This window comes from Lutjanus erythropterus, chromosome 12, assembly GCF_056507025.1.
Source record: "Lutjanus erythropterus isolate fLutEry1 chromosome 12, fLutEry1.hap2, whole genome shotgun sequence".
In the NCBI taxonomy this organism is placed as follows: Eukaryota; Metazoa; Chordata; class Actinopteri; order Lutjaniformes; family Lutjanidae; genus Lutjanus; species Lutjanus erythropterus.
In genome coordinates this window covers 17,907,133-17,933,902 of record NC_139328.1, presented here as the reverse complement: position 1 = coordinate 17,933,902, position 26,770 = coordinate 17,907,133, and the positions used below count along the sequence as shown (strand labels likewise).

At 36.6% G+C, this 26,770-nt stretch overlaps 2 protein-coding genes across 3 annotated transcripts in view; both read right to left on the bottom strand.

The window, feature by feature from the left end:
• Window positions 1–13,254, bottom strand: part of ankrd12 (ankyrin repeat domain 12) — a 48,969-nt gene extending 35,715 nt beyond the window's left edge. For both annotated transcript variants that reach the window (XM_084731658.1, XM_084731659.1), the window contains exon 1: window positions 13,079–13,254. The gene's annotated coding sequence lies outside the window, so the exon portion shown is untranslated. The remainder of the gene's footprint in view (window positions 1–13,078) is intronic.
• A 2,493-nt stretch (window positions 13,255–15,747) lies between these two features.
• Window positions 15,748–26,722, bottom strand: ndufv2 (NADH:ubiquinone oxidoreductase core subunit V2). Its single transcript, XM_084731673.1, has 8 exons — window positions 26,567–26,722; window positions 24,770–24,832; window positions 22,961–23,023; window positions 21,124–21,240; window positions 20,811–20,979; window positions 19,438–19,547; window positions 16,068–16,144; window positions 15,748–15,936 (listed from the first exon to the last, which is right to left on the bottom strand). The coding sequence occupies exons 1-8, from the start codon at window positions 26,606–26,608 to the stop codon at window positions 15,843–15,845; spliced, it is 735 nt and encodes a 244-aa protein (XP_084587799.1). The 5' UTR covers window positions 26,609–26,722; the 3' UTR covers window positions 15,748–15,842.
• Between the last annotated feature and the right edge of the window lie 48 nt (window positions 26,723–26,770).

Sequence of the window (26,770 nt, the reverse complement as noted above, 5' to 3'; positions counted from 1 at the left end):
ATAAAAAACCTAGAACATCGTAATATACAACCCAGCTTTTCCCTCCTTCCTCCTTTCTGCGCTGTCATGCTCTATTCTCCTGCAGCAGGAAGGTCACAGGTTCTCAAATCAGTCTTTCAAAGCACATGGTGAATTATCATGGCAACATCAGCCGTTACACACAGATACTGCAACTGCACTCAACGTACCAAACAAAAACAACATTCTGCACACATTCAGCTGCTCGCAAGGCTAGCATATGTTGTGTAATCAGTAGGCTCCACCCTCTTCACACAAAAGATACACGCACAAACGCACACTTGCAGGGCCTCTTGAAGATGCAGTCTATGCTCGGCTGATGGAGCCAACTGCACAGAGGCTCAGGCTAGAGGCACTTCACATCATAAACAGCACTGGTGTTTTCAGTCTTGTTTGAACTGCAGCACAATAAATGTGGTCTACAGCTGGAAGCGAAAGTGATACAGAGCAGAAATTTAAGCTGTCTGAAATAGAGGAAACATCATTTCTGCCTTTAGCTCTCTGACTTTGGGATTGTCATATATTACAACCTTTCCAAATGTGGCTCTACCTATCTATGATCTTGTTAGAGGGATTACTAAACAAACAGGCCACAGAATTACTGATGGTAACTGAAGGGGAGCTGGTCTTCACGTTGCTCAGGGGGGAGAAGAGTAAAACAAAAACCGTTTTGGGGGGTTTCCCTGTAGATACTGCCCTGGAATGATCACTCAAAACAAAAAAAGAGGAACTGTAGTGTCAGGGTTTTCACATTATTATTAATACTATATAAAAGGTCAATACATTCATAGCTTTATTGCTGCCAGGTAGTCTTAGTGTTGCTGAAGAAATGCTGCAAGATGGCATAAGGATTAGACCTAGAAGACAAAATATACTCAAAGTCCAAACATATCATAGCCATCTACACTAAGCCTCTCATGAGAACGGTCTTTATCACATACAGCACCAACATTAGGAGGCATACCGACCCCTCTAGTTAAACATTAAAAAGCCAACCACTCAGTGAGCTGAGGCTTATACTGAAGGAAAATTGTTTGTCCATCATACAGACCTGTGTAATTTGTGATATTTTTATCTTTGTAGGTAAAATAATGATTACTAAATAACAATGTAAATCAAGTTTTAGGAATCAAGTTTTATCATATAATATTATACTGATTCTTTGGCAACAAGTACAATCCAATTCAATTCAAGGGCCTGTGATCAAGGTAACACTATCATATGGCCTTTTAACACAATCAGTTGCGCAGGAAGCTGAAACCCATCCTTTTCTGCTCAGGTCATAAAAGAAAAAACAACACCTAAATAATTATAAATAATTGTAACCCCCTATGTGTTTACTTTAAATCCCTCTTAAATTCCATCAACTAATGAAACATGACTGCACAAAAAGAATATTTAACGAATTTGGTTCAACAATAACTGTCAAGGTTCAATGACAAACCATTCATTTTTTTGCTAGTCACTATTGGCTTATGGCACTTCACATTGCAAACTTCTCCCCGACTCATGCCATTACAAATTATATGTATTATTTATAGTTTTTCAAATTCACCACTGATTTAAGACACTACATCTCCTGACAGAAAATCATAGTTGAATTCTAGCCTGTATGCATGGTTTTTCAGCCTAGCATTAATGAAAAAGAGCAGCTATATTACCGTTGTGCTTACGCGTTGACCCATCTTTTCTCTGAAATTCAGAATATTTCCACACTGCTGATATATTCCCAAGAGGGGAGTAAATATCCTTATCGTCTTTTTCTTGGCTTCTTGCCATTATCTGCCTGGCGCTAGCAGTGAAAGACGGTGACAAAGATGTGTCATGGGAAGGTCAAAATAAAGGCCTATCTTAATGATGATGTTGTTGATGTTTTCACTTTGAAACAAAACAAAATGTTTAAATTCAACAGAATCATCTGGTTTCCAGTGCCCCAAAAATCACCAATTCTGGTTCAGTCTAAATAAATCCTCAATAAACTGATTTAAACGTGACAATATTCTAGCTGTACACGCTTTTCCTCTCACTGCTTAAATTAGCAAAATAAAATGACAGAAAAAAAAAACCCCACCCCAAAAAAAGTACTGATGATGTACTCATCCTATCACCAATATATTCATCCAACTCTGGTATGTAATAAATTATAAAAGGTGTTATGACAGGCAAAAAATAAAAATAAAAAACAAGATAGCAAAGTATGTTACGTCTTATCCATCCATCCTGAATACTAAAAGACAAATTCATTGAAATTAAAAACAAATCCATCACAATGAAAAAGAAGCACACTAGGGAACACTGTATGTCTTCACATAATTGTTCCTGCTTTACAGCACCTTGGTCAATACCCTTTTCTTTAACTAAGAGGCTTAAAGTCTGTCTGGAAAGGATACAGTAGCTATGGTATGGTTTTGCGGTAACACATACAGTAGGTTCTTTCTGTGCCAGTGTTTACTAAGCAAGGAAATCTTGAAAATGATCACTTCCATGTGACTGGACATCAGATTGTAAAGACCGTGTTAATGGTACACATATCAAATCAACCTTTCCACTAAATGACTCCTGTATTTTCTACAGGTGTCTTCACTGTTTTTCACACTTTATCCCTCTCTCTACTTGTATGAATATGTGCCTGGACCGCCTGTGTAAAACAGATATGACTGCAGATCTTCCCTCATCTGATTTCCACAATCTGGCAGAAATTAGAGGAAAATCTGATTTTTGTGCATCCAGACCTGTCATTCAATGCATTCGGGTGAGATCAGGAGATGAATGTCGCCACTGAATGTGTCCAAGACAGACAGAGAAAATAATATTTCAAACAGACCAAATCTACTCCCTCACTGAACTTCAAAGTTCTTCAGAGTAGCACCACAGCAGGACTGCAAAAACACTTTTACATCAATATTTACATGATTTAATTTAGCCAGTGTTTTGATTTATTGTTTAGGCTAATATTTTTTGTATTTTAGTACAACATGAATATTACTATTATGTCAAGAAAAAAAAAAATCAATCAATCAAATAAAACAGGGCTTCAGCTAAAGACAGTTTTCAGTGTTGATTAACCGGTTGAGGATTTGTTTAATAATGGATTAGTCGTTTGGTATACTCAAACCAATTTAGCGATTATCAATAGTGGGTGATTGTTTAAGTAATTTGCAACTAATCAATTCGTTGATAAATTGTTGCAGCTCTACAACCGAAATTACTTTGTCAAGCTAGCAGCCATAATTGTAAATCATTTATGTAGAAAAACAAGTAACTTTTCAACATCATGCAAATCATTTAAATTTTTATTTGACAAATCAATATCACTTTGAATTGACTGATTTTCTGACACTCAACTAACAAATTAATGAATTATTAACTTCTGCACTGCATAAGTCTAAGGCTATAAAATATGACGATATAGGCTATATCATATGACAATAGAAAAATGTCCAACATTTCTCATAGTGCTTTATTTAATTGTGTCACAAATCGCACTCTTTACATTTGGATGATGCTTTTCATTGTTCCGCAGAGCACAACATGGAAGAGAGTGAATGTGACACAGAATGGAGTAATTTCGAACAGGAGAAGAACTCTGACCAGTCAAGACAAAACAAGAAACTCATACCTACCTGGTTTGGGTATGAAAAGTCTTACATGGGCCAGAAAACCATACTTTGTAAATTATGCCACAAACCAGTACCCATAACAGACTCAAACAGCACTAACCTCTTTTATCACTTACACAACAATCATGTCAAGCTCTATACCAAAAATCTACATATAGATGCTGAATACAACTATATTTGGAAAGTGTTTTCTATTTACTTTTTCATATTTCATACATCAATATTTTGCATTACAACAATTACAGTGCATTTGTGTGCATGGGAAGATCCTCCCATCAAACAAACACCCTCTAAGTTGCACCAAAACACGACAAGAATGATGTACACCTTGTGACAAACTGTGCAAAGGCACCATGGGTAAGAAATAAAACAAATCTAACTTCTGGGAGAAATATTGGTAGGTAATAGTAAAAGAAAAGGCTGTGAAGAAGCAAGAAAAACAAGATCAAAATGACTCAGTCAAGGAAGCCCTACTAGAAATGAGAAAGGGGAAATTAACACACGCAACACCAATTCTGACAAAAACACTGTAATCTCACTGCACAACAGTTCATATTCTGTTGACAGTCATCAGTCAAGGTCTATCAATATTTGGCAAATGGTTGTTGTCAAATTCACCCGGCATATGTTGTGTGCATGGAGATTTAATGGTAGCATTACTCAGGTGGCCATGACAGTCAAAAACACATAATTTGAAAGTAATGTTTTTATAGCTGCAGCACCACATGGCACTGCCTGTTGTAATATCACTCTAAAATATGATGAAGTTATTAGGGCCCCTAAAACTGACAGAAAATCCCTGCCATACAGAGGACCGTACCTGTTAAGAGTTTAGAGGAAGAAAAAAAATGGTGCCTGTAATGACAGACAGTTGCAGCACCCCAAACTGACCCGTCAAGGCTTCAGTGTTTTGGGTACAGCCTCCATCTAGCTCTAGGTGAGCTTTGTATCCCAAATTAACAATTTCCGAGCAATATTTAACTTGGCTTAGACCTGTGACAGCGAACCAGAGCAAAATGCACCATTGTCAACCCACTTTTATTCTGCATCAACTAACATCCTCCTACTCAAACCCACACATAACAAATGCAGAGGTATCTAACAAGTTAATCTGGAGGTAAAGTTACTGCGACTAGTGTTAGTTAGCTGGACATGCTAACATTTGCAGCTTATGTTAGAGCGGACGAAGACAGAGTTTAATCCATTCCCAACACACATGCTCGTGTTTCATGTTTTTGAGAGACTACGAAAAAGACACCATTGTCCAGACTCATTAAATGATGAGTACTGTTCTTCTCAGAGCTTCCTGCACACCACTTCTCTGTAGAGAAACTGAAAGCTTGACAGCTGTAGCTATGGTTGCTAAGCTATGACAGTTGCTGTTTGGAGGTGGGGCTTACAGAAGAGTCAAATGGATAAAGCTATCAATTTAGAAAACAAAGTGTACCTTTTCTGTTGTGCAAAGTTCATGTGACATTCCCATATCAGTCACTAACTGGGATGTCAACAGTTAGCTGTTCATCAGTTGACCGCAGTGAATATTTTTGATAGGTATGACAAGTCTATAGTTTAATTTGCATACCCATACACTCCACTACCGGCTTTGCAAGTTAGCAGGCTGAGGTAAAAAAAAAAACAGCTTGGTGTGGGAACATTTCCTTCAGAAAGGCAACAAAATCAAAAGTGAATTGTGTGATGCTACTCTTCAATGTAACAAATCATAAACATACACCCAGCTGCCATGTCCAAAATGGCTGGCAGCCGTTGCTAGCCATGGGGAGAAGGGTGATGCATGCTGGTGTTTATGCTACCAATTAGTTTGGCAGAGGGCAAGGGATTCAAAGAGCTAATGTTAGTTTGTTACCTTGACCCTGGGATCGTTATGCCCTCACAAGCTAGTATGATTAAATGCACTGAAAAACGCTTTGAGGAGAAGAAAGATTATCTAAAAGTCAAGCAAGCCAGGACAAGCTAGCTCTGACCACAAACTGCTGGACAGCTCTCACAAAATAAAAGCTACATCACAAATACCTGTCACTTCAACAATGCTAACTAGGGGATCATAAGTGTGCTCCTCACTCAGATCCTCTCTCTCCACCGTCTTGTCTCTGTTAAGGCATGAATATACTCCCAAATGGATGCGCACATAGACAGCTGTGGACACCACAGATGTGCAGGAGTTTAGTCTCTCTGTCCGCTGGAGGCTGTCTGACAACCTCCCTGAGAGGCTAAAACATGGGTACAATAGACGCTTCTTGTATTTCACATCCTATTGTGTTATTTTCTTTAAAATTACCCGTTTAGTTGTTGATTATGTGTCTGGCAATCAAAAGCAAACTAAACCAAAACTGACATCCCTAGTCACTAATATATAGTTTGTTTAGTCTGCTTCAAATCTATCCCCAAAACATAGTTGTCAGATGAATCACAAATAAGCTGGACCAAAGAGTAAAATATAACCCTAAAGGTATAATATGAAACATTTTCCTTAAGGAAAACAAACAAACTATGTATAGAAACAATCCCTTTCAATCATCTCATTTATGACCCACTAGAAGTGTGTGGTGGCTGCATCTGCAGAGACCTGGCTCTGCCTGTATTTCTCATCGTTTTGCTGTGCTCAGACACTTTTCCAACCCAAAATGATTGTATTTGGTGTCCTGGGAATGACACACAATAATAAACTGGCCTTCTGGTGCATTTACAAACAGCTCGGACAAACCCAAGTGATTCTACCCTTAAAGACACATGATTAAGTAGAAATTAATGCCAACTATTTCCCCCTGCTTTCTGAAGAACATTCAGTTCCACAGAGGTTTATACATTTAGAGATGCACCCTATACTACATACAAGGCAACATAAACACATTTGGCATCATTTCAATGTCAAACACCTCTACACTGGCATTAGACTGAACTGCCAGAGAGCCTAACATTTCAGAGTGACTACAGAAAATAAATGATACACCTCTGATTCAATGACGCAACAAAAAAGTACTGCAGCACTGACGCCAGCGTTGTTACATTGCAATATCAATTATTTGTCCTAACCCCAATCTCACACTACAACCTTTTGCACTGTGGCACCTCTTCTTTCTCAGCCAAATCACCATCTGATGTATCCTCAGTTGCCAGGTATACTTGCAGGTATTCTCATGTCCTTTTTTTTCCATTTTGGACCTGCAGTTGAGTATTGACATATAAGCACAAACTCATCAGAGACACTAGAAGTCTACCTTTGAAAATCATGTTTGGCAAAGTAGGTGATTTGATTATACTGTCACATTAACGAAAAGCTTGCTAATCCCACCACATAGAATTACCTAGTACAAACTGCTGCCATGATCGATGGGCTGCACAGCCAGACATCATGCTTGCACCTGATACACTATTATGTTATTAGAAAAAGACGATGCACTGCCAAGGCTATGACTTACAACATTTTTGTTTACTCTACTGCCTATATCAAAAGGGAATAAACATAAAATGTTAGCAAGGCAGTGAATAATAGATCAAGTAAAGACTATATTGCATTAACATCTACACCTATGAATTTACTGGTCATCAAAGACTAAAATTCAAGGATAGCAATTTTTCTGTGCTTTATATTAGCAATGTTAATAAAACTATGGCATGTGATGAAAGACTGAAAGTATGCAGGCAGTCATTCAGCCCTAAGTACATAACCATTTCATCAATGAGTTTTTCCTTCTCTGGTTTAAGGTCTAATAATGAGTGAAATAAACCACCACACAAGTGTAGATTTTACTTTTAGCTGAAATGAAAACCTACAATACTCTCCCATAGTGCTTTGTTTGACAAGCCTGCCTTACAGCTTTTTAAAATTATTTTATGGAAATGTGTGTGGAAATATGAGGTTACTAGAGCTGGGCATACACTGTAGGATTTCAGAAATGTTGTAATCTCAACTCCTACTGTACAAGTAAATCACCTACAATGTAAAGCCAACACTCATGATTTAAGTGCTCACGCTGTAGAGTCTGATTATTAAACAAACAAAACAACTGTATTTGTTAAATATAAAATAAATATCGACTGCTGCGTTTGATTCTGGCTTGGAAAAAAAAAACTCAAAATACCTTAAGTTGAAGGCAACAAGGAAAGACATGGAGATTATGATTTGGTATTGGAGGAAGCAAGCTACATTTTACTGTCCATATTTTTGATCAACATTAAGTATCGCATTGCTATGGCAGATTTAGGCACTATTTGTCACTTTGCGTAGGCGCATTGATAACAAAGCTAGTGACCTCAGGGAATCGACTCGTGGCTCTGCTCCAACGGCACAACAGCCTGACAACAATCAACCAAAATTTCTGACATGTCAGAAATTCATTCAAATATCTGACGGGCATTTAGGACCAGTTGATCTTTGGGTTTTTTGTGGTTATTAGATAAATATTTTTTTGTCAGTTCAAGAACTTTGTTCTCTTGAGATCACTGAATTAATTAAATAATCATTCAGTGATCATTGCACATTTTCCTATGTATTGCTCACATGAGCCTTTTCTTCTTGAGTGTAATTGTTTTGTGATCACAAGATATGCACAGCAACAGAGGGGCAAACTGTTCTCTTCTGAGCACAAAAGGAAAAGACCATGTAATGTTGAGATCACAAAATAATTATTTGGTAAATAGAGGAAAAGATTAAAAATAATTACAGCTGCCTCCCTTTTCCTGACTATATGAGCATGGTCTTACATTTTTAGGCTTTCCTTTGCCTCAGAGACATAAAATATATTTTACATCTGACAAATACTACTGTATTCAGAAGCCTATGTACTGTACAAATAATCTATTATTTGTGTTTTGCTTTCAATGATTATGATGTACATATTCTTGCCAAAGGTATGATAGCACCTTGTTAATAATATTTATTTCCTCTCTCAAGAGTAACTTCCTTGAGTAACTTGATTACTAAAATGTCTCCTTGTTGGAATCTGGATAACTGTACAGTGCACTGTATTTCGCACATAGGGGTGGGTACTAAAATTTAGTATTAAATAGCTGCATTATTAAAGACAAGAGTGTTCATAAGCTCCAATATTTAAGTTTTGATGTCATTTATTATCATGCAGCTGCAGCATCTCTCCTGTCTGTCGATGCAGCTCCTCCATACACGCACACACACACACAGTGAGGTCAGTGCCTTTCTCTGTCCCTGCCTGTGTCTGATCTGTTTACTTTCTTCATCAGCAGGATGTTTTACAAAGTCACCCTACAACCCAACTCGCATTTTGGGTTTTTTCCACATACCCGCGATTCAGCTTTCACAGCAGCAGAGAAGCTGTATGTGGAGGAGACTTGTTGTTAATGATGGAGTTAATTAAAACAATCTAAACTAATGTGATGCTGAATGACAACTCCATATGGAGCCCTTTACATTAAACAAGAGTCTGTTTCCCTATTATAAACTGTCAGCCCTTATCAAAGCAGAGTGAACAAGTGAGGGAGGAAAAGGGCAGACTGATCACTAATCTATTGCAGATTCTGTCATCCTCCAACAACAACAACAAAAAAAAAGCCAAAAATGGTCACAATATATATGGTTTTCTGTCCAAATAACATCTCTGTGTCTAGAAGGGAACCTTAGAACCACAAAAGATTACATGAGTTTGATTATTTTACCAGAAACAACAGATACAAATCTCACAAGAGTTTTGCAAATCTAGAGTTCCCTTCTAGACACGACCGAGAAAGGTGAGTAGCTCCAAAAATAGAAAATCATGTCTTGGTGCTGATGTTTTAAATGTGGTGGACTGCCACAAACAAAACACTGTATTCACTGAGCCACAGAGTCACTGAAACATTGATCATTGACCTGTTGTACTCAGATCATTTACTTATGTAAAAGCACTAATACCACAATGTAAAAATACTTAATTACAAGCAAAGATCTTGCATGCAATTGTTTCTTTTTTTGAAAAATCTACATTTTTATTGCTTTTGTTGTACTTTAATTGTACTCACATTGGTATTTTTACTTACTAAATACAGACTTGCAAAATCATAAGAAGAGAAAAAAAAGATGACATGTTCGTGAACTAATTCCCTGTAGGAGGTCTGAGGGGATCCTCCTCCAGAAGAAAATGTTGTGATTTTAACATGTAAACAAAGCATTCTGGTGACTCTGTTTCAGTTAAAAGAGTGACCTACATCTTCTGTTTGTGTTTTCTTCAGATATTACTACCTTAACTTTTACCTTTGTACTTACATAAAAAGTATTAAGCTAAGTACCACCGTAAAAGTTAAGTTACTTTACCAAGTACTTTTACTTTGGCAATTTATCGTCTCTCACTTAAGAGACCTGTCTTATTTTCTCTTTTGTATAATTACCATTGCTCTTAAATAAAGCAAAAGTAATGGAATGGAAAGAAAATGCAGAACATGCAGTATTTCTTATCCAATTACTTGATTAATTGCCAGAATAACTTTAACTTTAGGTATTTTAAATTCAACTTTGGCAATAAGTTGATTCAGTGCAGTCCTTACACTGACAGCCAAAAGTGGACAGTAACACACCCCTAAGATGTCATAGCCACTGGCTGGGAGGCATATTAAAGCTATGCTAGTGTACGACTTTGCTGACCATAACTACATTTTACACCAAATTTTTACAACCATTATGCTTACAACTGAGCTGGATGTAAATAAACAGTGGCGTTGGCAAGTTAATTGCAGACAATACCACCTACCTCATGGTGACATCGCTTGTGCTTGCCTTAAATTTTTTGTTAAAATTTTCAGCTTGATTGGCTATCGTTAGTAAACATAACAAGCCAATGTCTCATTAATGTTATTTCCTGAAATGTATTCCACACATAAATATTTTGGACAATGCAACTATGTGGCCAACATAGAGAATACTCAAGTTCATGAGCCTTTTCTTCTCGAGTGATAATTGGTTTGTGATCACAAGTAGTGCACAGCAACAGAAAGGCAAACTGTTACCTTATGATCACAAAAGGAAAACACCCTGTAATGTCAAGATTACAAAATGATTATTTGGTAAATAGACTATCTTTCTGACTATTCTGGCTGTATATCACATCTAGGAAATACATAATCTAACATTTCTGTTTATCTTTTGATGATTATATTTCTTATGGATACATAGTTGTTTCTAATGTATCATAAAGCCTTCCATTTATTTACCCTTCCAGTATTAATTGTATACAAATATGTACAAGATGACACTTAAAAACACACAATTTTTCCATGATTTGTTTTTATAAGTTCCATTAAATTGTGTATAAATGCTGTCTCTACAAAATAGGTCTTCAACTTTAGGTATTTTAAACTCAAGTTTGATATTTTGTTGGTTCAGAGCAGTCATTGTACAGACAGCCATCTAAAAACACGTAGCTTTTGTATCAGGCAACACACCCCCAAGATGTCATAGCCTATGGTTGGGAGGTGTATTCAAGCTGTGCTAGTTCCTTGTATGAATTAACAAATCATAACAATATTTTACACTAGATTTTATAGCTGTTAAGCTTACAACCAAGCTTGGTGTAAAGAAACGGTAGCATTAGTGAAATCACTGCAGACACCACCACCCACCTCATGGTAATGTCACTTGTGCTTGCCTTTAACGCACAGATAGCAATATGTTATCGAGTGCTAAAAATTTCAACTTGGCTATGGTTAGTAAACACAATGAGTTAATGTATGATTACTGTTATGCCCTGAAATGTGTTCCACCAGTAAATAACTCTGTGGCTAGCATAGAGAATATTTTGTCTATCCCCTCCGAATATTAATAGTACATGAATAAATGTATGAGATGAATGCTGACAATTTCACCACAATTTGGCATTACTTGTGATGTAAGAAAGGTTTTGATATGCTTCATTAAAGTGTGTATAAATGCTGGCCCTACAAAATAGCTCTTTAGCTTCGTATATTTTAAAATTCAAGGCTTCGTTTGCCTGATTGTTTTGTAATTACAAGTAGTACACAGCAACGGAAATGCACACTGCTCTCTTGTGATCACAAAAAGAAAAATGCAGACTTAAAAAAAAAAAATCTTGTAAATGGGGGAAAAAAATGAAAATAATTACTGCTACACTGGCTTTGTTTTCTTGACTATACGAGCATGGTCTTACATTTTTGGTTGGGTTTTTTTTCTCCCTTTGCCTTACAGAAGACATTACAATATTTCACAAATTACAAAATGCCACTGTATTTAGAATCCTAGGTGAATAAAGTGTTTATATACTGTTTATGTACTGTACTAATAATCAGTGATTATGATGCTCACCTGATCATATTTGTGTCAAAGGTATTACATACATATATATGCATAACATGGATAGCATTTAAAATACTGGCAATTTTACCACGATTTGGAGCCAATTGTGGTGTTCTACAAGGTTTTTATAACCTTCATTCGTGTGTAGAAATCCTGTGTCTACAAAAATGCTCTTCAACTTCAGCCGTTTTAAATTCAAGTTTGACGTTTTGTTGGTTCAGAGCATTCGTCGCACGGACAGCCATCTAAAAACAGGCAGCTTTTGTATCAGGCAACACACCCCCAAGATGTCACAGTCATTCGCTGGGAGGCGTATTCAAGCTGTGCTAGTTCCTTGTATGAATTAGCAAATCGTAACTATATTTTATACTAGATTTTTATAGCTGTTAAGCTTACAACTAAGCTTGGTGTAAATAAACGGTGGCGTTGGCGAGATCATTGCAGACAACACCACCCACCTCACGGTAATGTCGCTCGTGCTTGCCTACAATGCACAGACAGCAATATGTTGTTGAGCGCTAAAAATTTCAACTTGGCTATGGCTAGTAAACACAACGAGTATCATTAATGTTACGTCCTGAAATGCGCTCCACAAGTAATAACCTTGTGTAATGTAACTCTGTGGCCAACACAATGAATATTGAAGTTAATGTTTCATGTTTTAATGACAATATTCAACACTAGAGTAGAGCACAGCCCGAGACAAAAGCCCACTGCAGCCCCTTCGCTGCCCTCACAACGTCCCCCCCCTCCCCAGCGCTTCATCTAGCTAGCTAGCAAGCTCGTTTCCAGCCCTACATACATAGAGCCTCGCTGGCTGCCTGGCTGGCTGACTGGGGCTAACCCAGCTTACTCCGTTTCGCCCCGACATTTTCCTATCGCCTCTCTGTACTCTCGCTTCAAAAGGCTGCGAGTTTTTAAAAGCAGATACGGGTGAAATTTCGGTTAGCGAAGAGAAAGTACTCAATGTGTGTACGCACGTGGCACACAACTATAACCAAGCCCACGCAGACACATAACAGTCCGTTTTCGCACGCAGTTTACTTCACGTTAGCTTCACATTAGCCTGCTCGCTGTACAACTTAGCCAGATGGCTAACGTTAAGTATGAATTCTCTCCCTTATGAATCGAGGCAATGAAACAACAAACCTTGTTTTGCGCTTACCTTTACACTGGGTTACACGCTCCCACCGACTCATTCAGGTTCAGCTATATGTGAATATTGCGCAATATAAAGAGTTATTTCCTAAATATTGGACGTTAACCGTAGCCTACGGCTCTGTGACGTTCATCTCTGGTTTTGAAAACATCCCAGCCGTTCGTCGCCCGTCCTCTAGGAGAAAAGCCCAGCAAAACATGCAAGCGTCGCTCTCATTGGTCGGCTGGAGTCACGTGACCGCCTGAGCCCCACCGAGCTTATAAGGTCTCCGTCTGCCGGATAGACTGAGATGGGTATGTGTCAAACGATTTAACATCTATCGAAGCTGTGAGTAAATCCACGCCTTTAATGTTAAGAATGTTCTCTGTGCTTTCACATTTGGTCAGTTAGTGGCGTGTAAAACGTCTTTCTAAGGCTATTATCGTGTGAATTTGGACCGAAAGGACCGGAGAGGGAGAGCAGTAATGGGCACTTGACGTCATCTTTTCCGCTGCTGTGTTGCGGTCAGTGGGAACTTTCTCGAAGATCACGGCTTTGGCTGTGTGTGGAATAACGGCTCCTTTCTCTGATGTGAGAACGGCTACGTAAATTAGGCACAATTTTATTAATAAACTGATTGCGTTAATTCACCCTTTCAGCCCGCCGGCTCACAATATCGGCCAGCTTTGAATTGGTTGCGCAGTGACATTTGCATCATGGTGTATGTAACGCGCATGCGTCAGGATGCATAATATTGTATGTTGCGGAGCAGGCTTGAAAGTCGCAAGAGGAAGACGAAGTGGGGGAGGGGCACCGGCTAGACACGAAAACGCCACCGGGGCGTGATAGAAATGACAGGACCAGTTGTAGGAAGGCGGCTGTGTGTTGAAGGAAAGAGGGTGTAGCACATAATAGGCTGACCGGATTTACCTTTAAGATATCTTGAATTTATGTATAAGTGAAAATAAAAAAATAAAATGCATATACTTACATTTTGACTTGTCAAAGTGCTTATTTAAGTTAGACTAGGTTATTTCTGGCATTAAGTTGTAGTTTCTAATTAATTATGCAAAGATAAATCAAGCTTTGCCTAAAACACATTTTCAAGCTATCTCCAGCTTAGTTATGACCAGTGATAAATTTGATCAGAACCACTAAATTATTAGGGATGTAAAAACAAATATTGGGGCCAATTAATTATTTGCTGATAATGGGGTATTTATTTATAATTTATTATTCCAATAATGAAATGATAGCCAATAAATATGTCAGGGATAAAATGACAGAATAGAATAGTTGTGCTTTGTGATGCTTTTTGCTTTCAAAACTGAAAAGGATCTAGTAATACTCAGTGTGTTAACCAATAGTTTGTGTCTAGCCCTGGAATTATTTAATTAATTATCTAATTATTGGGCTAAATGCTAACAACTTGCTACCATATATTAGGGATGTACAATAAATATCAGATATCATACAAATTATTAACATATGATGGGAAATTTATTTCTTATTCCAATATTGAAATTACAAATAAATAAATACTGCCTATAAAAATATCTGACTTCACAGATTTTGTCAAAGCATTTAATTTGAATTATTGGGCAAAATACTGAATAAAAACTAAAGTACATTTGTTTAGTTAGTTTTATGTGCTTTACCAGAAAAAATAAATGAACATTTTAAGAGTTAAAATGGTTATTTGTTTTTGTTGTTACATAATTGGTTCGGCCAGATCTATGGAATATTAAATCATCAATTTTTACTCACTACACCCTTGCTTTTCTTACCCCCGTACTCACTACATTAGGAAATCTAGTATAAAATATTTATTTGGATGTGTATCCTTTTTTGTGACCAAGTGTATATTAAATGATTTCTGTTTTGGACTGTGGACCACGATGCAAACAGTCTGTGCCACAACTATAAATGCATGACTCTTTGAGATGAATTTGTATCTACATAAAGTATGAGTGACATGATGTCAACTTAAACCCTTCATAAGCTTGTCAGAGAAGGCTGTCACTTAAGTAGCATTGACACTGAACACTGACATAAGCTTCTTTTGTTTTACAGCACAGCATAATGAAGTAAAGTTGGATAATACTTAACATGATAAAATAGTATTTGTCTCTAACATCATATGTTACAGAATCTCAGGTTTAAGTTTCTCTTGATCAGCTAAAATAGTACACTGCAAAAAACAGGTCTAATCTCACATAATTGCAATAAAGCTTTAAGATCGGGGCGCCCCTATAGCTCAGTCGGTAGGGCGTGCGCACCATGTATTGAGGCTGTTAGTCCTCTGCAGCGGCCGCTGGTTCGAATCCCGCCTGCGGCTCATTTGCTGCATGTCATCCCCTGTCTCTTCACCCCCCTTTCCTGTCATACCTTCAGCTGTCACTGTCAATAAAGGCAAAAATGCCAAAAAAATAACCTTTAAAAAAATAAATAAATAAATAAAGCTTTAAGATCAGTAAAAGAGATGTCGGAATAATAATTCTGGAAAATACAAGACTATGAATGATTCCAGAAAATCTCTCTATAGTACTTCAGGCCTATGTATTGATATTTCTAGTTCCATTTTCAAGTGAGCCTAATAAATACTGTAGTTGTCACCACAGGCCAAATTACAAATTAATAATCTGCACCATGAGATCCGTTTTTAGTTATAATCTTGTAAGTGACACACTGACATGTTAAGCATAGGTACATGAACAGTTTATTTACATATATTTGAGTTAAACAATATCTTCAGGGACAAATTGCTTTTGAAAACGGTGTCTGAAAATGTCTACAGGTCCGCTCTTACACCAAAGCCTGGTCCTTTAGGAGGCTCTGTCAGAGAAGTCAAACCACCCGCAGGCTCGCATGAAAAACGCCCACCCCTGTAGAAAGAGGAAAAGAAAATATGTTTATATCAGTGTACATACAATGTTTTAGTAAATTCTACAATCAAATTTCCCTGCTCATCGAGAAAAAACAGAGTAACTAATTCCTGATGGTATCTTATATGTACCTAGGCCCAGGTGGTGGGACTCTGCCTGCTTTAAGTTCATCAATAATATCCTCAATGTCCTTAGGTGTGAGGTCCTCCTGTAAACAAGACAAAAAGTGGATACATGAGAAAAAAGCTAATTCTAAAAAAAAAAAGGGCAATCATTTTTCAGACATTTGAAAGCAGGTTTTACATCCAAAATAAAAGCAAGACTTGCTTAATAATAACCCTTTTCAAAATACTAAATAAAATAATGTGTTGTTAGGGATAAAAGGACATGCAGAATAAAGGGCTGTCCACTCCAAGAAAGATAGCTATAACAATCTGAGCATCCATACAGATAATCAATGGATATTGATCACCTGTTACTACTGTATGGTGAGAAAAAAAAAAAAGAAAACCAGAAAGATATGGGTTCACAAAATGCTTCAAAGAGGAGTTAGGAGAATCCAACACTCAGTTACAAGAGTTGCTGTTTTTTGAAGACAAATTTCATTCTTACTCTAATATGAATCAACATCAGTTCAGTACATCAGTAAAGACCAAATGAACTGAGACTCCATCAGTGCCATAGACTGTTTGGTAGTATGTCTCAGAAAAAATGTTTATTTGTAATTTGCAGCCTAATATTATGTCATATAATAAATCATATAATAAATTCTAAGCTATATCTTGTAAATTTGGGTAAATTCTGATTGACAGCAGTGTTTCTGTCGTTCATCAATTCACTCTAAAAGTGATCCAACAATATCATTTGAAATAAAATTTGAAATAATTTTATAGTATTTCTGAAGTCATTGCTAATGAATGTAAACCTATGACTTGAATAACTTTTTTTTAGTTTTTAACCAGGCAACTAAAACAAGTTTGGTTAAAACATAATCACACAAGGTAGTGTGTTATAAGATAGTGTATTACAACTCCTAGGTCACATTCAGCCCTGACAAAACATAGCAAAACGTTTATTTAAACAGAAACAGTGGTGTGTTGAACACCCTGTTGTGTGCGCAAGCGCACTGGAGTGCAATCTCTTTTTAGTACAGCAGTGTTTACATTCATGTCACTGCTGATCAGGTAACAACTGTGGCACACCCACCAAACGAGAGAAAACTTATCTCAAAGCCCGTCGCACGCTGTTGTAAGGAAATTTGCTGTTCAATCCAGAAACCGTAGTAAAGCAGTGTGTGTTTTCAGATGGAACATGTCCCTGATGAACAAATAGTTGTTGCCAACAAAACCCGCATTAACAAAGGGGCTCACTCAGGCTGCATTATTTTGTATTTCATGGTCGACTGTTGACTGAATCACACATTTTAACATTTAAACCACATCCGCTTTCCGAGTTTAGAAGCCATACACAACCTGACAACCTGACACGCACTTCTTTACAAACTGTACTATCTTGAATTGTGATTGATCGATTTATCAGTTAGCTGATTAATCAGGCTGATTATCTGGCAATTTGAAATAATTAGCATTAGCCAAAGCCAATACAGCTTCTGCAGACATATCTGCAGGAAAACAAGTCAGCCCAAACTCTTTGCTTAAATGTCCTCAGTTACCATTGTCTTCTCTAAATTTCAACGTGTGTCTCAATCCTAAACGACAGAAAAGCTAATCTTAAACTGTTACTGGCTAGTGTTAAACATTAGGGATGTAACCATGCATCGTGAGACAGTATGATATACTGCATGATATACTGCACTTTCACTCCTGGAACCATGAGTTCTGTCTCCTCGTTTTGAAAATCTTTTCTCTCTGTTTCCTCCTGGTAAATCCGCCGTCATGCTGCCATCGCTTGCTCCTTGCGCACCTGCTTCTTAAAGGCGGTGAGAGCCGACTTTCTGGTCGGCTTATTGCGTGTTTGGCCCAAACTCGCCAGTGAATTAATGAGGGCACTTGGGCACATCTGATAGGTGTATCCCGCTGTGCTACCAACATGATGCAGCATGTCACCTGGTAGCATAGTGAGAAGCTCAAGTCAACACTGCCTGAGCAAAGAAACTGTTAAAAGGATAATCCACGCAGATTTTCAAACTAGGAACACAAGCAAGCTCTAGTTTGTCTATTTGAAGAGATTTCATTTATTTGTATTATTCATTTAGTTATATTGATGTGGGATTTGTTTTAAAAATTAAATTGTAATAAATGTATTTATTTTTTGTTTTGTTTTATGTTTTTTAAATATACATTCGTTGCATAATTTGAGTTTTGCAGCTACACCCTACCTCAGACATGTTGTTTCTTGCATAAGAAATAATTACAGGTATATTTTTCAGTCATAATTTGTCTGCGAGTGAAAAAAAGTATTGTGAATTCAGTATCGGAAATCATATCGAATCATAAGCTGAATGTATTGTTACATCCCTATTACACATACATTATGTTATAATGTATAGGATAATGTATTTGAATGAAGTAAGTTCTGACATACTTTAACCTGCTCTCTTGTAATTACCAGTCCATTCTGAAAGAAACATCATAACCCAATTTATTTTTATTTCATTCATCAATATAAAACTCATCTAAAACAACATGTTACTGTCAATGATAACCACTGAAAATAGGATTGTAATGAGCATGGAATAATGAAAGTATACATTACTTTTTTTGTGTGTTTCCTTGACCAGTGTTGGCATTATATAGCCATCCTGCCATCAGCCATCCTGCTTCCTAAATATTGGCATCTGCCATCGAAAAACCCTTAACTACCACAACCACTAATCTTGAATAAAACTAAAAGCATGTAAGTGATGACTGAATTAACCTAATACCCAAAGACTGCAATTTCTGAGTGCTAGTTATTAATAAAATGCTAAACACACTCAGTAGGACCATCCTTTTGGTGTGAACATGTACCCTTTGTGCCTCTAATGATCACACCTCAGCAATTTAAGGCGTTACAGAAAATTCCTCTTTTCTCATTCGTATTTACTTTAATTGGGTCATTCACTTGCGCTCAGCTTGCAATAACTGAATTCCCCACGGCAATTGAGTGCAGAATTCGTTTCATATAATGTTTAACCACATATCCAAAAAGGAAGGTTTTATAACATATCTGGCTCAAAAAGTTGATCTTTTTCCAAACTGAGGTCATGGATGAGACAACATTGTTGCTCTAGCCATATTATTATTAATTTAAGATTGATTATTTTTCTGCCAGTTTCCATTTCAGCCTCTTTTCATTTGTTTTCAGCCTTACAAGAGCAGGCTGTAGTGAACCACACCTCCGTCGGCTTCCAAAGGGGAAAAAAAACTCTTGAACTGGGGCTCAGAGATGTATCCTCTGCAGACATTCTTTGCAAAACTCATTTCAGGTTTTAACCTAATTTTGATAATTTAGTTATAACGTTCAATAAGGAAGCCATCTGCACATTCATGAAGTACTCACATAATAGTTGTCGTTGATCTGGACCATCGGAGCATTCACACAGGCACCCAGGCATTCCACTTCTATTAGCGTGAACATCTTGTCTGGAGTAGTCTCTCCGACCTTGATACCTGTGAAGAAACAAATGAAGACATACTTTATGTTTAGCAAGTGTTCAGTCCTCTGACAAGCTGCAGATTGCGTTACTAAAACAACAAATATTTTGAACTCAAGCAGTATCACCCAACATTACACGGCTTAAAACTATATACAACAAATCGTTCCCTTGGAATCATAAGGCTCTGACATTTTTGTACAAATAGGTTATTTACATATTCTTATTCTGTGATCACGTGTTAACATTATGTGAAGTGTTTTTTTAAGTTCTATACAACTTTAAGGCTTTTAATTTAGACAAAACAAAAAGGTTTTGTCTGAGAAGGCAAACTGTAACTTGGTTGTATACAGTTCTAATTGTGTGAGCCAATCAGCACTACGAAGACACACAAAAGGACCAATCAGGTTCTGCATCACTGCTCAGTGACAGTATCAAGAAAAAATATGGCACAACACAAATTTTATAGGAAACCTGAAGATCGATCGATTTTTATTGACAGTCTTGAGAGGGAAAACAGTACAAATTTCATTTAAATTCAGTTTTATTTTAATCGTTTCAGATCTTGCAGAGGAATTTATTTTTATTGTTAGCCAGCTTGCCAGGTAACACTACCTTCCTAATGTTAGTCTACAGCTAATGCTAACATGAAGAGACAAGCACTATAGAACAAATACAGATTTTTGCATGTGACTGGAATAAAGGTTAGGCTTAAAAAAAACATTAAAAAAAAGTGCTTCTTTTCATGTCTTGCAGGATAGTTCCCTATAAATCCATGCCAAAACTGAGATCTTTGGGTTATAAGGTTCTCTCTGCATTTGACCTGTTCAAAAAAAAAAAACATTTACAGATTTAATAGGATTTTAATCTCTCCAAATTGAGAATACATTTAGGGTGTCTGTCATGTTCATGTATGAAAGAAACTTGCTCCACGTGTAATTTTTGCTATTTGGAATGCACAAAGTTTGAAGCTCAATATCTCAGAACTGCACAGAACACAGACAAAACTGTAGAATCCCAAGGGGACGAAATATTAAGGTGCTCTGTTAAATGCAACAGAGACTGAAGTACGTTAGCAGTCATCTGGCTTGATTTCAGTCCTCTTGTTTGCTGCTATAGCTCGCTGTTGTTTGAATTGCAGAGACAACTGTATATTTACATGTTTGTTCCCATTTTCTGTTTATCTCAAACATACACAATAAAAAAAAAAGATTGTTTTCATCTGCGTTTTCATCTCTTCATTGGTGTCCCACCATAAAATGGAAAATGTCTCTCTTACCCAGCTTGTTTTGGATGGCCTCCAGGATGCTGTCTGAGTTGCACAGCATGCAGGGTGTTGTTGTGCAGATCTGAATGAAGTATTTTCCCACGGGCTGGCGCAGGAACATCGTGTAGAATGTCGCTACTTCATACACTCGCATTGGAGGAATTTCCAGCACCTCAGCGACCTAAATGAAAACAATTACATGACACATAAGACATGGTGTTGTCTGGTCTGGTGTTTCATAAAAATGTCCTCTAACTTATTTTTTCCAAGGATTAGGAAAATCTAATTGGTGTCACAGCTGCAAAACATCAGAGAATCACTCTGCCTTGTTCATGGCGGAGATAGGAAGCCATCCATGTTGCCTCTGGGCTACATCCAGCACTGGGATGGTGGCTGCTTGCTTGTGTCCAATGGGGTACATTGAAATGATTGCCTCAATCCTCTGCAGGGGAAAGAAATAGGACATTTTACCTTGAATGTACAGTTCTCATAATAAGATCATTGCATTTCTCTTTTGTACTTCAGCAATTAAATCAATCTATCAAACGGTGCTCATACAAAAGCATTGCATGCACAGATATTTAGAAGAGAATCACTTATAGAGAAGCAAATTCTCTCCCCTTCCAGTAGATGACAATGAAACCTTATTTTGGAAAACATAACAGAAAGTCAAATAATGTTTTGATCCTGTTTAAATTGTGCCATGAACTGCACATGTGATGTTTGTCCATTTAAAACATAATTTTGCAAGCAAGGAAAAATGCAGGTTTACATAAAACTGCTGAAGCATAAATTTCAATTATGTGACATTGTTAAGTTCAGACAGTTATGATGGCTGATATTATTGGCCTGATGTTGGCCTATCACAGCTATGTTGGTCTATGTATCGTTATCAGCATATATGTTCTCTGATATACACTGATTTGACTTATTTTGACAGAAATTAGGCAGACTGTCTTTATATTATTTTTGTTTGTTTGTTTTATAGGTAGTATTTTATGAATATTTGATAATTGTTCTATTTGTGTTTTCATTTATACTAATGTATAATTAATACAGATAGCAGAGAAGGTTCACCGTTTTTAGTGCTCCTCATTTTCCAAAATAATGTTTATTGTAAAACCGTAAAATATATCCTGCCTCCATTTACATATCTTTGTCTCAAGGTTTTGATCATCACATTGGAGAGATCATTGTAATATCAATATATTTATATCAGAATTCTTTTACTCCCCAACATGATTATCAGCATTGGCACCTTCTAGAGCGAGCTCTTACAGAACCAGCTAACTCTCCTTTTCTATAATTGCTGCTCTTAAAATGGCCAGACTACAACAGTTAATTATTAATTGTTAATTAATTGATTATCTTTCTTTTTAAGCCAATTCTCAGATTTTCAGCTTCTTAAATGAAAACATTTTCTGGTTTCTTTATTCCTTGAGAACTTGGAGGATATCATCTTAAGCTTTGGGAAACACTGATTGACATATTTTACCATTGTCTGACATTTTAAAACAAACAACTAACAATCAATTGAGAAAATAATCGACTTATTAATCAACTATGAAAATAACCATTAGTTGCAGCCCTGAGTGTTTTTCAATCAATAGTTTTGGGTCAAATAAGCAAAGGTGACGGCCATGCAACACGAGAGTTGTAGTTAATTGAGCAGTTTGACGCAAAACTTAGGGGTACTTAACTATTTTAATGCCTTTTTTTTTTTTTTTTAATGTTGTGATACAGATTGACAAACATCATATGTGTAATTCATGGCACAATGCTAAAGGGATCAAAGAATTACTTGACTCTCACTGTACATTTGTTCCACAAAAAGGTGCCATGGGGGACACCAGAAGGGGAGGACTTCACCACTACAGCAGTAAATACCCATCTAACAAAATATGGATAGAAAACCTGTTTTAGCTTTTTAGATCAAAATAGGTTTTTTAAAAAATGGGAAACACAATGGGAAAATAAATTGTCTGACTGAAACTAGTGAAACAGAGGCTAGCTTGAAAGGGAATGCAATAATTAATAACAGCGGAACATGCAAATCACAACTGGCCAATGCAGGTGTGACAATATCAGATATTGGCACTTAAAAAAAAAAAAAATCGGTGTATCCCCTAAATGTATTCTTCCACGCAGATGGAGATCCTTACCTTCTTGTTTTCTTCAGTGAACTCAAAAGGAGTATCAGGATTGTTGTCAGGAGTGTCTCTGTGCTAATACAGAAAGACCACAGTGTTAAAGGACACTTAACAGTGTTTCGCCTTAGGTATACTTTAATTATCCAAAGTCATCTTTGAACAACAGATTTATATTAAATTCTGCTCAGATGCTATCAATGAGAAATTACTATTGAAGATGAATTTTTACTCCACAGGTACTACTCTAATGGGAATGACAGGCTCATGAGCAGTATCTAATAGTATCTGATAAAATATGAATAACCTATCATGTAAGGCCAGAGGGGAAAACAGGTGCTGGTATGAAGCCACAGAAAACACTCAACACAGAGAACAATTATTTCTGCTTCTGCACACACTGCCCCCTTGTGAGCACCAAATATCCTTTGTGCAATTACGAAAAAAAAAAAAACAACAACTTACAATGTAATAGAGGTTCAAATTCAATATTACAACAAAACATTCCTGATTGAAGAGATGTGGCTCAAAGACAATTGAGCTAAACTGAATTTTCCCCATTTACAGACTAAAAACATCTTTACTATCCAGGGACAATGAAACCATGGCATGTTTCCATTACGTGAAAATATCGCCCATGATGTTTTTGTTGCTTTAATAGGCTCTAAAGGCTGCTCCCAGGATAAATTAGGACAAGCTGTTGGAAAATAGATACCTTTGGGATTAGGTCACAAAAATGGAAGCACAAACATTGCTGAGTTATGATTGATCACAATTACACAGTTTTATTGGCTAACTAATTTTGAAACCAGTACAAATAATATGGCCACCTATAAATAACAGGTCAGTGCAGTTGATCTTGGTACTGTGTGTAAAAACTGAAGTAAAAGAAGCCTATTGCATTAATGATAATTCATTTAGATGGACTCAATCACAGACTGAAGGACAGAAAACCGACTTCAACTCAGCCATGTTGTTTACTTTTGTTTCATCAGATGCTGGCCCTACATCTGTTCAGTTTATCTTTTGAGAATGCATTAGTGCATTTTCAAAAGATTTTTCTTTAAATAATCTGCAAACATTCTAAGTTTATGGATGTTAATATTGTTAATTAGAATATCATAATTGTATTAGAAGGCTAATGACCCCATTAATTGGTTTATATCTGTTATTAAACACATGAACATTTATTTCAAAAGGTTTTGATTGTTTAAGCAGAGGGGATTTAGAAGACTCAAAATGAATAAAAAACACTGTGTTTATTAAAACAGGCTACTTAGAATCTATAATGACATACATATATGTGTAGAATTTCACCATATTTGTGTACTCCTGGGGAGACTTTTTTTTATATGTTTTTAGGTTTCATGTCTGTAAGTAAATATTATTTTGAGAAATTGTAATAAAGCATTTGTTCAACCAAATAAAACCCTTCTGTTTTCATTCCTTTAAGGCCATTGTAACTGATTATCATAATTATGCAATACCAATTAACAGTTATCTACATTTTGATAATATTGCATATGATTATGAATGTTTTGAGCATCACAAAATAAAATCAGATTGTCTATTTCAGTGGCCCTTAGTGTTGATTTCTGTTCTACAACATCACTGTTTTCTGATGTAAAACAAGTTCCTGATTTAAGAGCTAAAATGAAATCTGACAAAATTGTTAACTTTTAATATTCTGCCCCCAATAGCCCATTAATTAATAACCATTTATCTCACAAGAGTGGAAGAAGCACACTGACAACATAATAATTAATTCTTACAATAATAAACTTCTATACATCTCTTCACTTTAGCAAAGAAACCATGACTCACCACAAAGATACCACCAGCTCCAGCCCGCACAGCAGACCGATGCAGATTCCTGACCTGCCTGGCCTGCAAATACAGAGAGAAAGGAGACTGATAAATTAGATCGTTGAGTGTGAACTGATCAAGACGTTCAAAACAAGACAGTCCTTTGGTGGATAAGAAGCTATCTGGAAAGACTGGTAAATGGAACAATTAAATAGAACTAGAAAATCCAGTCATTTTGTCATTGTCTACCACAGAGATAATATTCTAAGTCTTTAATATTACATAATTAGGCATAATTCTTAAAGCTGAGGACAGAAAAATTAACATCCTCTAAATTTCTACAACAAATGATAACACAATTAGGTCAAAAACGTTCATGTATATAGTCTGTATTCTGTATAAAAAATATTGTCATTGTCATTTCAGATTTTCTATTCCCCGATATCAATATCTACCCCAAAAATCCAATACTAGTCAGGCCCTGATTAAAAAGATAAAAATCTGACTGCTTTTGTCTTGGCAAGTCTCTATTTAATTATAAGAAGATTAAATAATGACAGATGAAGAGTCTTAAGTTGTATGATGCTGTTAGCTAATAAATACATTTTCTAAATCACTTCCTACACCAAGTCAAGTAAAATTTTACTTGTATAGCCCAATGTCACAAATCATTATTTACCTCAGTGGGTTTTACAATCTGTACAGTTTGCAACACCCATCCTCTTGAAAGAGTATGGAAAAAGTCCCCCAAAAATACTTTAAATGGTGAAAAATGGGTTGTCTCTATTCAAATCAGTCTGGTTATTAGACAACAAAATGCAATAAGTTTGTCGAACATTATGAAATGTTTTACCCTCATACCTTTGTCTAAAGATATATTTTCATTCATGTACCCACGTTTATTATTATTATTTATTAATTTCCTTTATAATGTAATTTCCCTTTAATATGTTCATGTTATGATCTTCAAATGTATTTATCATTAAATTTTGACTCATCTGTGCTCTTATTCTTTATCTGATTGTCTGTTATTGTTAATTTCAAAATAAGAAGCATGAGCACGAGTTACCCTCACATAAACACAGCTTGAGCACGGGTTTGTGCTGGCTTCAAATGAAGGCCTACATGTTTACACGTATGATCCACACAATCAAATATGTTGGTTTGCGTTTAAGTTTACACACTCTGGGGGCGGAAATACGGGTCGTAGATTAGCAGTAATTTGATGCACTCTTGATGAATGGATTTGCATCTTAATATGAACACTCTCTACTAAAAACATTGAATAATTATAAAGTGAGGATTACTTTTATTAATGGACATTTGTACTTCATCAAAGGCAACCTCCAAGTCCTTAAAATCTACACAAAGTGGAAAGAAGGCATTCAGGTCTAAATTTATATCGACAGTGATTCAAATACCAGTTCTTTGCTGAGTTGTTCAAATACAGTATCAGCTCTCAGCTAAGTTACGTGTTTCAAATAACAGTTTCAAAACTCACAGTTTTCAATCTATATACAAAGTGATAATCAATGTCATGTATTCGACCATAATAAAGTTAATTCAGATATCTATATATTCACATCCAGAGTAAATTCTCCTTTGCAAAGTTGATTTCGTCCTGAGCTCACCTTGTAAATTTTTGACAGCAGAAGGCTAAAACAGTTAGCATGCTAATGTTACCCAACGTTTACGTTAGCTTAGCGGCCTCCATCGCTGCTTGCCCTTGTGAGGAGTCACAACATACTCTCTCCAAATTATCGCAACGGGCGTTTAAATTATCACCCAGAACCGTGAAGAATATCGTAATCTTACCGTCTGCGACACCGCAGAGCGAACAGCAGCGGACAAAAACATGTTGAGGTTTGAAATGTGGTCCCGGTGCGTTAGCAAATGGACGGGACAGCGGCAGCCGACATCAACACAAGCGCTCGCGCTCGATTAAGAGGGCCTGAAAATGGCTGCTACGTCAGTCAGTCACTGCGCAACTGAATCGATCCCAGAGTGAAATTTGAGCTC